At 42.9% G+C, this 13,780-nt stretch overlaps 1 protein-coding gene across 1 annotated transcript in view; it reads right to left on the bottom strand.

The window, feature by feature from the left end:
* cgrrf1 (cell growth regulator with ring finger domain 1) overlaps positions 1 to 11,783 on the bottom strand; it is a 33,601-nt gene extending 21,818 nt beyond the window's left edge. The window contains exons 1-2 of the mRNA XM_072568749.1: positions 11,664 to 11,783; positions 11,427 to 11,566 (exon numbers count right to left, since the gene is read on the bottom strand). Coding sequence (XP_072424850.1) covers positions 11,427 to 11,566; positions 11,664 to 11,767 — 244 coding nt within the window. The 5' untranslated portion in view covers positions 11,768 to 11,783. The remainder of the gene's footprint in view (positions 1 to 11,426; positions 11,567 to 11,663) is intronic.
* Between the last annotated feature and the right edge of the window lie 1,997 nt (positions 11,784 to 13,780).

Below are 13,780 nucleotides of genomic sequence, written 5' to 3'. Positions count from 1 at the left end.
ATCATTTGCCAGCACTTGGCCCATATCCCTCTAAACCCTTCCTATTCATATACCCATCCATAGGTTAAGAAAATACTAGGATTTAGAAATTAAATAAATTTACAGCAAAGTTTTGCAAGTGAGAACTGGTAGCAACAAAAAGCTGGTTAGTTCAACAAAGTAATATTAAAATAATCAACACAGGGAGAGATTTTTCACAGTAATTATTCTTTAAAAATTCGTACAACTCCAAAAATTAAGTGATTAAAAATTGTACAATTCTGGTTAAACTGAGAATCTAGCCCTTCACTATTAGTCTTATTGTAAAGTATAGAGTATCGTTTGAAACAAGGGCCATGCCCTTGGTTAGTTGTAAAAATGAGATTCATTACTGGTATGGTCATCAATGCACAATAATAATTTTATAAAATGAACATGTAACTTGCTAAACTTTTGAAAAGACAGTACTACTTTTAGAAATGCAGAAATTCCACAATTGAAAAGTAATCATCTGACCAAATAACAAATAAGCAATGTACAAGCAATTTATCTACACCTTCAGAAAATAGACAGCAAACACACAAGAACTTTTAATTGCATGTTAACTTCTTTGATTAACCTGCATTTTCAGCTTTTTCTCTCTTTTCCACAGAAGATACGTGATAAAACTCCCAAGCCAGCTTTTAGGCAAGAATCACAAGAAGTCAATGGCAATTTGTTCCAATTACTTTCTCCCACTTCATAAGCAACACAACCAAGGCTTGGAACTCAGTAAAGTGTTGACCCTGCAATATCTCTTGCTTGTACTCCAGAACACATACTTTCTCCAGCCTTCCCTCATGCTTTTTGCTCCTCTTAGAGTCATAGAGGTGTACAGCATGGAAACAGACCCTTCGGTCCAACCCGTCCATGCCGACCAGATATCCCACCCCAATCTAGTCCCACCTGCCAGCACCCGGCCCATATCCCTCCAAACCCTTCCTATTCATATACCCATCCAAATGCCTCTTAAATGTTGCAATTGTACCAGCCTCCACCACACCATCTGGTAGCTCATTCCATACACGTATCACCCTCTGCGTGAAAAGGTTGCCCCTTAGGTCTCTTTTATATCTTTCCCCTCTCACCCTAAACCTATGCCCTCTAGTTCTGGACTCCCCAACTCCAGGGAAAAGACCCCAGGGTCTATTTATCCTAGCCATGCCCCTCATAATTTTGTAAACCTCTATAAGGTCACCCCTCAGCCTCCGACGCTCCAGGGAAAACAGCCCCAGCCTGTTCAGCCTCTCCCTGTAGCTCAGATCCTCCAATCCTGGCAACATCCTTATAAAACTTTTCTGAACCCTTTCAAGTTTCTTTGAAGGTGTTGAGTCATGAAAACATACACTTCTCTTTTTACCAGATGGCCATCCATCGCAATATAAAATCTAGTAACCATTTTTCAAATGTTAATCAGAAGTATTGGCATACAATTAAATCTATGGGGTATGAATAATCCTAATGTGGTCCTCACCAGACATTTCTCAAATTTTCATGCTAACTATAACCCAGTAAGAGCAGATATAGCTATCTTATTAAAGTTTTAAAGATAATCTTGCACAAATATTGATGCCTTTTCATTGCCTTTTAAGTCATGAATGAATTGTTAACTCATCATTTCTGAACCGTTGCAGAGAAATGGTATAGTCTTAAATAACATGCCTAGATTTCTATTTATTACACATGTTGTGTTCAAGATGCAATGAAAATTTTGTGCATTATATTAAGGAGATTGAACTTGATGTAAGATAATGAACAGTTAAAATAAAAGTCACAACTGACACAGTCATTTCTTATAGTCATTTAAACCTTAATAGCATTAGATAGAAGTGAAGTCTCTGTGAATGTGCCAAACATCTCCAACAGGCCAGATGGAGGGCAATCACGAACAATGGAAGGAGAATATGAAATCCTGAGTATCCCACTTCAGTAAAAACTACTTATCGTATCTGCAGCAGGGTGTGCACATCCAGTATTGGGCTATTTAGTCACCTCACATCCACAACACCAAAGTGGAAGAAAGTCATCTTTAATCCCAAAGGTCTGCCTAAGAAGAACTAAAGTGCAATATATGCATCTAATTACATATCTCACAAAATTCAATAATTCTTTGTCAGTGCAGCCATCATTCTGGTGATAGATTAGAATAAAATAAATAGTCATAGGAGCAGGACAGCAACACATTTTATATTTAATAAAATTTATATTCCAGCATTTTATATTCCAGCAACACATTTTCAGCTCTGATCTCCAGCATCTGCAGTCCTCACTTTCTCCTAAATAGTCATAGGGTCATACAGCACAGAAACAGCCCAATGGTCCAACTTGTCCATAGTTTTTTATGCTCACCAAGATGTAAGGAAGAATTTCAATGTCAACAGTTAGACTTGTGGTTATTTTTCTTATGTAGGATTCCAACAATGCACTTAATCCAGAAGTAGAAGAGGGTCTTCAACTACTGACACAGCACATCTATTTGTTATCCATCTTTCCATCCCCAGAGTTAAAGTTGCAGTTAGTGCTGAATGCAATTTTGTTTTGTTGTGTGGCTTCCATTGTAGTAGATGTTTTGAAAACTTTCCAGACTCATTTCACTGCAAGCAGAGTTGGTCAGAGGACATTAAAGTCAAAATAAAAGAGAAAAGATAGCCCACTGACGAGCTTAATTTTGGAATTAAATTCCATCCATAAGTCATCTGCTTTGGTTGTGAACAGGATACAAATTTACGTACCTCAGTTTTAAAGCTAAAAATTTACTTCGAAGGAACTTGCTTGATGTTCTCCTCTTCTGCTTAAGATCTTATTCTCCAGGCAATAACTTTAGTAATGGTTGGAACTGAAGACAGCTCCTTTGGTCTGCCTAACATCTACCAACAGAAAAATTCACCCAGGATTGTGTCAGAATAGCAGCCTGACAGCAGAGGGAGCAGAAAGATTGACAGCAGTGATGGGGACTAGAGTTGGAAATCATCACCACACAGTGAAATTCACAACTAATCTTGGAGGAACTTGTTTGGGACAGGTCACAGCACAGAAACAGATAAGTGAATATTTTAAGCGTGGCCTTACAGTCAGTCTGTAGTCGTGAGTAGAGTGGGTTCTTTCTTGATTATATGTTTTATTGAGATATGTCTCTTGATTAAACTTAGAATATAAGCCTTAAGTATTAATTTAACCTGGAGCAGTGTTTTGTCGAGGAATAAGATAGTGCTATTTTCTGGGTCTGTAGATTGAAAGAAGCAAAAATGGCCCTTAGTAGAGTGATATGCTCTTCTTGTCAGATGTGGGAGTTTAGGGAGAGTTTATGGGTTACTGAGGATTACATCTGCAATAAATGCCGTTGGTTGCGAATCCTATCAGATCGAATGGATAGTTGGAGAGACAGTTAGAGGCAATGAGGAATTTACAAGAGCAAGGGATGTGATGGATGGCCATTATAGGAAGGGGGGGGGGGGGGGGGAAAAAAAAAAATCGCAGATTCGGTCACATAAATGGGTTAAACTCCAGGAAAGGTAAGAGAGGTAGGTAGTTTGTGCAGGGTCTTCTGTGGCTATCCCCATTTCAAAGTACGCCATTTTGGAAAATGTCGGGGGGGGGGGGGGGGGGGGGGGGGAACGGATTCTCAGGGGAATGTAGCATGAACAGCCAAGTTTCTAGTATTGAGACTGGCTCTAATTCAACGAGGGGTACATTAAGTTCCAAGAGATCGATTGTGTTAGGGGATTCTCTAGTCAGGGGCACAGACAGACGTTTCGGTGGCCAGCAGTGGTAAAGCAGAATGGTGTGTTGCTTCCCTGGTGCCAGGATCAAGGATGTCTCAGAGAGGGTGCAGAATGTTCTCAAGGGGGAGAGGGACCAGCAAGAAGTCATTGTACACATTGGAACCAATGACATAGGAAGGGAAAAGATGGAGATTCTGAAGGGAGATTACACAGAGTTTGGCAGGAATTTAAAAAGGAGGTCCTCAAGGGTAGTAATATCAGGATTATTCCCGGTGCTATGAGCTAGTGAGGGCAGGAAGAGGGCAAATGAATGCATGGCTGAGGAGCTGGTGTATGGGAGAAGGATTTACGTTTTTGGATCATTGGAATCTCTTTTGGGGTAGAAGTGAGCTGTACAAGAAGAACGGATTGCACCTAAATTGGAAGGGTACGAACATACTGGCAGGGAACTTTGCTAGAGCTGCTCAGGAGGATTTAAACTAGTAAGGTGGGACCCAGCAAGCTAGTGAGGAAAGAGATCAATCTGAGACTGGTACAATTGCGAACAGAAGTGAGTCAAACAGTCCAGGCAGGCAGGGATAAAGCAGGGAACAAGGTAGGATTGATAAATTAACAGCATTTATTTCAATGCAAGAGGTCTAACAGGGAAGGCAGATGAACTCAGGGCATGGGTAGGAACATGGGACTGGGATACCACAGTAATTATAGTAATTACAGAAACATGGCTCAGGGATGAACAGGACTGGCAGCTTAATGTTCCAGGATACAAATGCTATAGGAAGGATAGAAAGGGAGGCAAGAGAGGAGGGGGGGTGGCATTTTTTATAAGGGACAGCATTACAGCTGTACTGAGGGAGGATATTCCTGGAAATACATCCAGGGAAGTTATTTGGGTGGAACTGAGAAATAAGAAAGGGATGATCACCTTATTAGGATTGTATTATAGACTCCCCAATAATCAGAGGGAAATTGAGAAACAAACTTGTAAGGAGATCTCAGCTATCTGTCAGAATAATAGGGTGATTATGGTAGGGGATTTTAACTTTCCAAACACCGACTGGGACTGCCATAGTGTTAAGGGTTTAGATGGAGAGGAATTTGTTAAGTGTGTACAAGAAAGTTTTCTGATTCAGTGTGTGGATGTACCTACTACAGAAGATGCAAAACTTTACCTACTCTTGGGAAATAAGGCAGGACAGCTGACTGAGGTGTCAGTGGGGGAGCACTTTGGGGCCAGTGACCATAATTCTATTCGTTTTAAAATAGTGATGGAAAAGGATAGACCAGATCTAAAAGTTGAAGTTCTAAATTTGAGAAAGGCCAATTTTGATGGTATTAAGCAATAACTTTCAAAACCTGATTGGGGGCAGAAGTTTGCAGGTAAAGGGACGGCTGGAAAATGGGAAGCTTTCAGAAATGAGATAACGAGAACCAGAGAAAGTATATTTCTGTTAGTGTGAAAGTAAAGGCTGGTAGGTATGGGGAATGCTGGATGACTAAAGAAATTGAGGGTTTGGTTAAGAAAAAGTAGGAAGCATATGTCAGGTATAGACAGGAAGATCGAGTGAATCCTTAGAAGAGTATAAAGGCAGTAGGAGTATACTGAAGAGGGAAATCAGATGGGCAAAAATAGGACATGAGATATCTTTGACAAATAGGGTTAAGGAGAATCCAAAGGGTTTTCACAAATACATTAAAAACAAAAGGGTAACTGGGGAGAGAATAGAGCCCCTCAAAGATCAGCAAGACAGCCTTTGTGTGGAGCCGCAGGAGATGGGGGAAGATACTAAACGAGCATTTTGCTTCTGTGTTTACTGTGGAGAAGGACATGGAATATATAGAATGCGGGGAAATACATGGTGACATCTTGTAAAATGTCCATATTACAGAGGAGGAAGAGCTGGATGTCTTGAAATGGGAAAAGGTGGATAAATCCCCAGGACCTGATCAGGTGTACCCTAGAACTATGTGGGAAGCGAGAGAAGTGATGGCTGGGCTGCTTGCGGAGATATTTGGATCATCTATAGTCACAGGTAAGGTGCCGAAAGACTGGAAGTTGGCTAATGTGATGCCACTGTTTAAGAAAGGTGGTAAGTACAAGCAAGGGAACTTAGACCAGTGAGCCTGATGTCGGTGGTGGGCATGTTGTTTGAGGGAATCCTGAGGGACAGGATGTACATGTATTTGGTAAATGCGAGATGCTGCATTTTGATAAAGCAAATCTTAGCAGGACTTATACGCTTAATGGTAATGTTCTAGGGAGTGTTGCTGAACAAAGGGACCTTGGAGTGCAGATTCATAGCTCCTTGAAAGTGGAGTTGCAGATAGATAGGATAGTGAAGGTGGCGTTTGGTATGCTTTCCTTTATTGGTCAGAGTATTGAGTACAGGAGTTGGGAGGTCATGCTGCAGCTGTACAAGACATTGGTTAGGTCACTTTTGGAATATTGTGTGCAATTCTGGTCGCCTTCCTATTGGATAGATGTTGTGAAACTTGAAAAGGGTTCAGAAAAAATTTACAAGGATGTTGCCAGGGTTAGAGGATTGAGATATAGGGAGAGTTTGAATAGGCTAGGTCTGTTTTCCCTGGAGCATCAGAGGCTGAGGGGGCACCTTATGGAGGTTTATAAAATCATGATGGGCATAAATAGGATAAATAGACAAAGTCTTTTCCCTGGGGTGGGGAAAGAACTAGAGGGCATAGGTTTACAGTGAGAGGGGAAGATATAAAAGAGACCTAAGGGGCAACTTTGTCACGCAATGGGTGGTACATGTATGGAATGAGCTGCCAAAGAAAGTGGTGGAGGCTAGTACAATTGCAACATTTAAAAGGCATCTGGATTGGTATATGAATAGGAAATGTTTGGATGGATATGGGCCAGGTGCTGTCACGTGGGACTAGATTGGGTTGGGATATATGGTCGGCGTGGACCAAAGGGTCTGTTCCGTGCTGTATATCTCTATGACTCTGTGTAGAATGTGACACCTTGTCATGAGACATTGCTGTTGCGTGACAACATGCATGAGTAATAGGAAACTCCCAAGGATAGATTTTTGGAGGGCTCTAAAGGCAACAGTGCAGGACCAGAAAGATTTGGAGGTGCCAGTATTGGACTGGGGTATACAAAGTTAAAAATTCACACAATGCCAGGTTATAGTCCAACAGGTTTATTTGGAAGCACTGGCTTTCGGAGTGCTGCTCCTTCATCAGGTGGTTGTTGAGTATAAGATCGTAAGACACAGAATTTACAGCAAAAAAGTTTACAGTGTGATGCAACTGAAATTATATTAACAAACAGTCCAGATGTTTTTCAAGTCTTTTATCTTTTGGAATGACCATGTTGGTGTCAGTTCTTTCATATGTAAATCCCAGAACTTTTTTTAAAGTTACATTCTCAAGTGAACTTTATCAATTGGTGCCATGTCAGCCCAGATAATGTATTGAAGGTATGAGGCGGTCTGTGTCCCAATGTTCAGTCTGATTCTAATCTCAAAAACGGATTTACAGAATCTTACATGGATTCATGCAGTTTTTGAGCAAAATAAAATGTAACTCTGCAAGTACAAATTCACCTCACAAACTTGTGTGTGGGGGGAATGAGTGCCTGTGAGAGTGTGTACGTGTATGAGTCTCGAGTGTAAAGGGGTATAAGTCCGTGAGAGGTTCTTGTGTGGGTGAGTACATGTGAGTGTATGAGAGAAAGCTTGTGTATGAGACAGGGTGTGTGCGTGTGTGTGTGAGAACGAGAGTGCAGAGTGCAATGGGGTCACCTGCAGTGTGACATGGACCCAAGGTCCTGGTTAAGGCCATCCCCATGAGTACCAAACTTAGCGATCAGCCTCTGCTTGGCCACTTTGTGATCCAACGCAACAATGCAAAGGGACATTGCAGGCATCTTCCTGACTATGATTGGATTAGTGACAATAGAATTACACTAAGACGTTTCCAATCTCTAACAACAGAGAAGATCTGATTGAGCAGTATGTTGTGATCAACCAAGTCAAAGGCTGCAGAGAAATCAAAATGAATGAGAAGGGTATTCTCTGAAGGTCTCATCCATGAATACAGTAAGTGTACAATAAAAATAAATAAGTTCAACATATAGATTCTTCAAACTGAATGAAAATGTTGATTAAAAGCGTGAAATATAAAGAAAATAATTTGAAATCTAGTAAGGTAGGAGCAATTTGAAAAGTATACATGAATTTACGAAAGTTGGTGAGAAGTGTTATGAAAGCAGCAAAGACTTGAGATTAAGGAAGCTAAGAACATTACACATACTCCAGAAAAACTCTTCCAATATCACAAAGAAATGAGAGGGGAAGTTAGAAAGTGAAAATAAACAAAGGTAAAAATAAAAGCAAAGTAAGTTAAATATTAAATTGATATTATCTGATGTATCACTAAATAAGGTATATCAGATGTATCAAAGGCTGAAAAAATTGTGTTGTCCAAATAGTACATGAACCCTAAGATGCCAAAGGAGGCAAGGACAAAATGTTTATGCATTGGCCATCATTATAGAGAACTGCTGAGCACTGAGATTCAACAGACAACCATTTTCATACTTAAAAGGACAATGAACCTAATTCACGTTTACAAGCCCAAAATCGACTTTCAAGTGATGACTGGATAAGAAAAACCATACTGAATAGGGAGCCTCAAATTAGTTGAATTTTATTGCAGTTGCACTACAATTTGAGGACTGTGTAAGGTCATGCCTAAAATTTATCCTACAGTAAGAAATTGCTGTAATGTCATATTTTGTGGTGAACCACGTTAACTAGTTTTGCTACACCTCTGTAGAAATTGGTTTAAATTTACACTGCAAATTGCTATATCACTGAAACATTAACGGTACAGCAATATGAATGGTACACCTGAGAATGCATGAACATTTCGACATATAGAGGGATCTGGGCATACAGGTCCACAGATTAGATTAGATTACTTACAATGTGGAAACAGGCCCTTCGGCCCAACAAGTCCATACCGACCCACCGAAGCGCAACCCACCCAGACCCATTCCCCCACATTTAACTCTTCACCTAACACTACGGGCAATTTACCATGGCCAGTTCACCTAACCTGTACATTTTTGGATTGTGGGAGGAAACCGGAGCACCCGGAGGAAACCCACGCAGACACAGGGAGAATGTGCAAACTCCACACAGAGAGTCGCCAGAGGCAGGAATTGAACCCGGGTCTCTGGCGCTGTGAGGCAGCAGTGCTAACCACTGTGCCACCGTGCCGCCCACAAAGATCCCCAAAGGTGCAAACACAAGTGGCTAAGGTGGTCAAGAAGGCACACAGCATGCTGGCCATCATTTGCTGGGGAACTGAATGTAAAAGTTAGCAAGTTATGTTACCAGCTGTACAAAACTTTAGATAGGCAACATTTAGAATTTTTTGTGCAGTTCTGGTCACCACACTAATAGAAGGACATGGTTGCTTTGGAGAGGGTGCAGATGAGGTTTACTAGGATGTTGCCTAGTCTTAAGGGTTCTAGTCACGAGGAGAGGTTGGATTAACTCTGTCTGTTTTCACTGGAAAACGAAGGCTGAGGAGACAACCTGATAGAAGTCTACAAAATTATGAGATGCATAGGTAGGATGGATATTCAGAGGTTTATTTTTCCCAGGGTGGAAAGATAAACTTCAAGAAGATACAGGCTCAAGGTGAGAGGGGGAAAATTTAGGGGAGAAGTGTGGAAAGATTTTCACACAGATAGTGGTGGATGTCTGTAACACACTGCCAGCGGAGGTGGTGATAGCAGCCACATCAGCAATGTTTTAAGACCTATCTTGAAAGGCACATGAACAAGAGGTGTGTTGAGGGGTAGAAACTGCACATGGGCAATAAGTAGTGGGTCTAAATAAGGATTAGAATTGGTTCAGGCTTGGTGGGCCGAAGCACCTGTTCCTATCCTACATTGTATCGTATCGTGTCAAACAGTTGATCTTCTTGACCAATGAAAAATGAATGCAGAAAGTAAAATATCAAACAAAAAGGGTGATTTGGAGACAAATTAGACATAACAGAAATAAAGAGTACGCAAGAAAGACAGCAGGTTGAAAGACATATTGACAAAAATGGAAAAAGAGGTAGAAAGGAGAAATATAAATCAAATAGAACAAACACAAGAGGTCATTGTAGCCCAGTTATGGTTGGGATTTGACGTATTGGCTCATCAGTAGTCAATGATTGACTGGTAGAGTAGGAATGAAAAATGCCCAAACAATTTTTACCCATGAAATACAGGACCAATAGATTCAGATATCTCTCATGATTAAGACACACACAGGAATTACTTTAAATACGAGTGCAGGAATTGAGGCAAACTGCTTGATCAAGGACCATCTAGTTCACCTTTGAAATAATTTATTAACCAGTGATGCCAAGTTTTAAGTCAATCATTTAAATGAGGGTTCTTAAAAAAGCAGCACATCCTAATAAACTTCCACCAAAATAAACCTGTCAAAAAAACTTAAATCCTAACAACTGTATCATCATTCAATGATAATGTGATTGTTAGTTCACAACATACCCAGATATGAGGCGAAGATCATTCCGGTGGAGATTTTCAGAAACAACAGGTTCAAAGTCAATTGTCATGCTACGCTACTTAATATTTGTTACAAACTACCCAAATGTGTCATGATCCAAGGCAATAGTAATTCTGGACAAGTCAGATTCCAGAGTGAAACCTGGTTTTTATTTTAGTTTTTACTTTTACTTTAGTTCTACTGTTACAATTTGTTGCTCTTAACAGTCAGCCATTGAACATACTCACAAGATGCTGCCAATGTACTTTTAACAAAAGAACAAAGTTTTTTTAGGAGAAAGTGAGGACTGCAGATGCTGGAAATCAGAGCTGAAAATGTGTTGCTGGAAAAGCGCAGCAGGTCAGGCAGCATCCAAGGAGCAGGAGAATTGACGTTTCGGGCATGAGCCTGTCTGCTAATCGAGGCCCATATTCTCTGAAAATCAGAACTCATGCCATACCTCTTCACTACAAATTATTGAATACTTTATGAACCAATAAAACATTCCCAAAACTTCACCCACACTAAGTTTGAAATCAGGGTGTCATGATATCAACATGCTGTTGCAAATCTGTCATCTGCACATTGCCCTAAACAGTTCTGGACTAGTCTGAAGGTAAACAATAACAGTGATGGGGGAAGGGCGGGGAGGTCAGAAGGAGAGAGAGAGAGATCTTAAGACTTTAGCTGACCAAATTACTATTTTCGAATGAAATCCAAACTGCCGTAAACTACTCTCTGGCAGAAATAGCTATCAAAGAGTTGGGAAACAACATGTAAAAAGTAGATTCATTGGTAGGCTTTCCAATAACAGAGATTGACAGTTGGACACATTAGACGAGAGGAGACCAAAAAAAAAATGCTGGAAATAACAGCATCCGTAGAGAGACAGCAAGCTAACGTTTCGAGTCTAGATGACTCTTCATCAGACCTGACATAGCAGATGGGATGTTTCGTTTTTTTAAACAGAGCTTTAAGAATGAGAAGTGCATGCCTGAGTATCATCCACTGCTCACTCACAATCGCTCAAAGTGGGTATTAACAGTGGCTCTGGTTAGTTAAGGGCCAATATTTGAATCCTCTGAACCATGTTTCTTGCAGTTCCACACAGAGGAACCATTTAAAATAACAAAGTAATTACCGATAACTGATGCAGCACCGGGGTTCAAAACTTCCAACGCGAACGGGTTTTTCACCTGCACCATCCGTTTTCTCTGCACCCTGGTCCCGGACTCGGTCTCCTCCGAATTCCGGATTATTACGGGAATATCCCAAACAAACCTGTTTTGGGGAAATAAAGTGAACGTCTTCATCGTTATCAAGACTCCAGACCCGGCAACATTTTTATTTGCGGGGCACCTTTATCTGCGACACTTACCATCCCAAGATGACGGCGGTGGTTACAAAGAAGCAGAGGAAGATGAGGGTTATGTAGAAGAGCGGTGAATATTCATACAACATCACCAGGAAGACCGCAGCCATCAGCCTCCCCACAACCTCCTACCTCCTACCCCCTTCCCCCCCCAAACACCCCGGCTCCCGGCATCGACGGCAAGCACAAAGCGTCACTAATAACCGAACGCGTTTCACTCCGCTCCGCCCAGCGCGACGGCCGCAACTGCATTTCAAATACTGGATTCGTGGTGCTGGAAGAGCACAGCAGCTCAGGCAGCATCCAACGAGCAGCGAAATCGACGTTTCGGGCAAAAGCCCTTCATCAGGAATAAAGGCAGTGAGCCTGAAGCATGGAGAGATAAGCTAGAGGAGGGTGGGGGTGGGGAGAGAGGAGCATAGAGTACAATGGGTGAGTGGGGGAGGGGATGAAGGTGATAGGTCAAGGAGGGAGAGGGTGGAGTGGATAGGTGGAAAAGGAGATAGGCAGGTAGGACAAGTCCAGACAAGTCATGGGGACAGTTACTGAGCTGGAAGTTTGAAACTAGGATGAGGTGGGGGAAGGGGAAATGAGGAAGCTGTTGAAGTCCACATTGATGCCCTGAGGTTGAAGTGTTCCGAGGCGGAAGATGAGGCGTTCTTCCTCCAGGCGTCTGGTGGTGAGGGAGCGGCGGAGAAGGAGGCCCAGGACCTCCATGTCCTCGGCAGAGTGGGAGGGGGAGTTGAAATGTTGGGCCACGGGGCGGTTTGGTTGATTGGTGCGGGTGTCCCGGAGATGTTCCCTAAAGCGCTCTGCTAGGAGGCGCCCAGTCTCCCCAATGTAGAGGAGACCACATCGGGAGCAACGGACACAATAAATGATATTAGTGGATGTGCAGGTAAAACTTTGATGGATGTTGAAGGCTCCTTTAGGGCCATGGATAGAGGTGAGGGAGGAGGTGTGGGCACAGGTTTTACCCTGCGGTGGCAGGGGAAAGTGACAGAATGGGAGGGTGGGTCGTAGGGGGGTGTGGACCTGACCAGGTAGTCGCGAAGGGAACGGTCTTTGCGGAAGGCGGAAAAGGGTGGGGAGGGAAATATATCCCTGGTGGTGGGGTCTTTTTGGAGGTGGCGGAAATGTCGTCGGATGATTTGATTTATGCGAAGGTTTGTAGGGTGGAAGGTGAGCAGCAGGGGCGTTCTGTCCTTGTTACGGTTAGAGGGGTGGGGTTTGAGGGCAGAGGTGCGGGATGTGGACGAGATGCTTTGGAGGGCATCTTTAACCACGTGGGAAGGGAAATTGCGGTCTCTAAAGAAGGAGGCCATCTGGTGTGTTCTATGGTGGAACTGGTCCTCCTGGGAGCAGATACGGCGGAGGCGGAGAAATTGGGAATACGGGATGGCATTTTTGCAAGAGATAGGGTGGAAGAGGTATAATCCAGGTAACTGTGGGAGTTGGTGGGTTTGTAAAAAATGTCAGTGTCAAGTCGGTCGTCACTAATGGAGATGGAGAGGTCCAGGAAGGGGAGCGAGGTGTCAGAGATGGTACAGGTAAATTTAAGGTCAGGGTGGAATGTGTTGGTGAAGTTGATGAATTGCTCAACCTCCTCGCGGGAGCACGAGGTGGCGCCAATGCAGTCATCAATGTAGCGGAGGAAGAGGTGGGGAGTGGTGCCGGTGTAATTACGGAAGATCAACTGTTCTACATAGCCAACAAAGAGACAGGCATAGCTGGGGCCCATACGTGTGCCCATGGCTAAGCCTTTGGTCTGGAGGAAGTGGGAGGATTCAAAGGTGAAATTGTTAAGGGTGAGGACCAGTTCGGCCAAAGGAATGAGAGTGTCAGTGGACGGGTACTGTTGGGGACGTCTGGAGAGGAAAAAACGGAGGGCTTGGAGGCCCTGGTCATGGCGGATGGAGGTGTAGAGGGATTGGATATCCATGGTGAAGATGAGGCGTTGGGGGCCGGGGAAATGGAAGTCTTGGAGGAGGTGGAGAGCGTGGGTGGTGTCTCGAACGTATGTGGGGAGTTTCTGGACTAGGGGGGAATAGGACAGTGTCGAGGTAGGTAGAGATGAGTTCAGTGGGGCAGGAGCATGCTGAGACGATGGGTCGGCCAGGGTG

This window comes from Chiloscyllium punctatum, chromosome 4 (assembly GCF_047496795.1).
Source record: "Chiloscyllium punctatum isolate Juve2018m chromosome 4, sChiPun1.3, whole genome shotgun sequence".
In the NCBI taxonomy this organism is placed as follows: Eukaryota; Metazoa; Chordata; class Chondrichthyes; order Orectolobiformes; family Hemiscylliidae; genus Chiloscyllium; species Chiloscyllium punctatum.
Note: the sequence above shows the minus strand (reverse complement) of the source record. Positions and strands in the feature narration are given on the sequence as shown.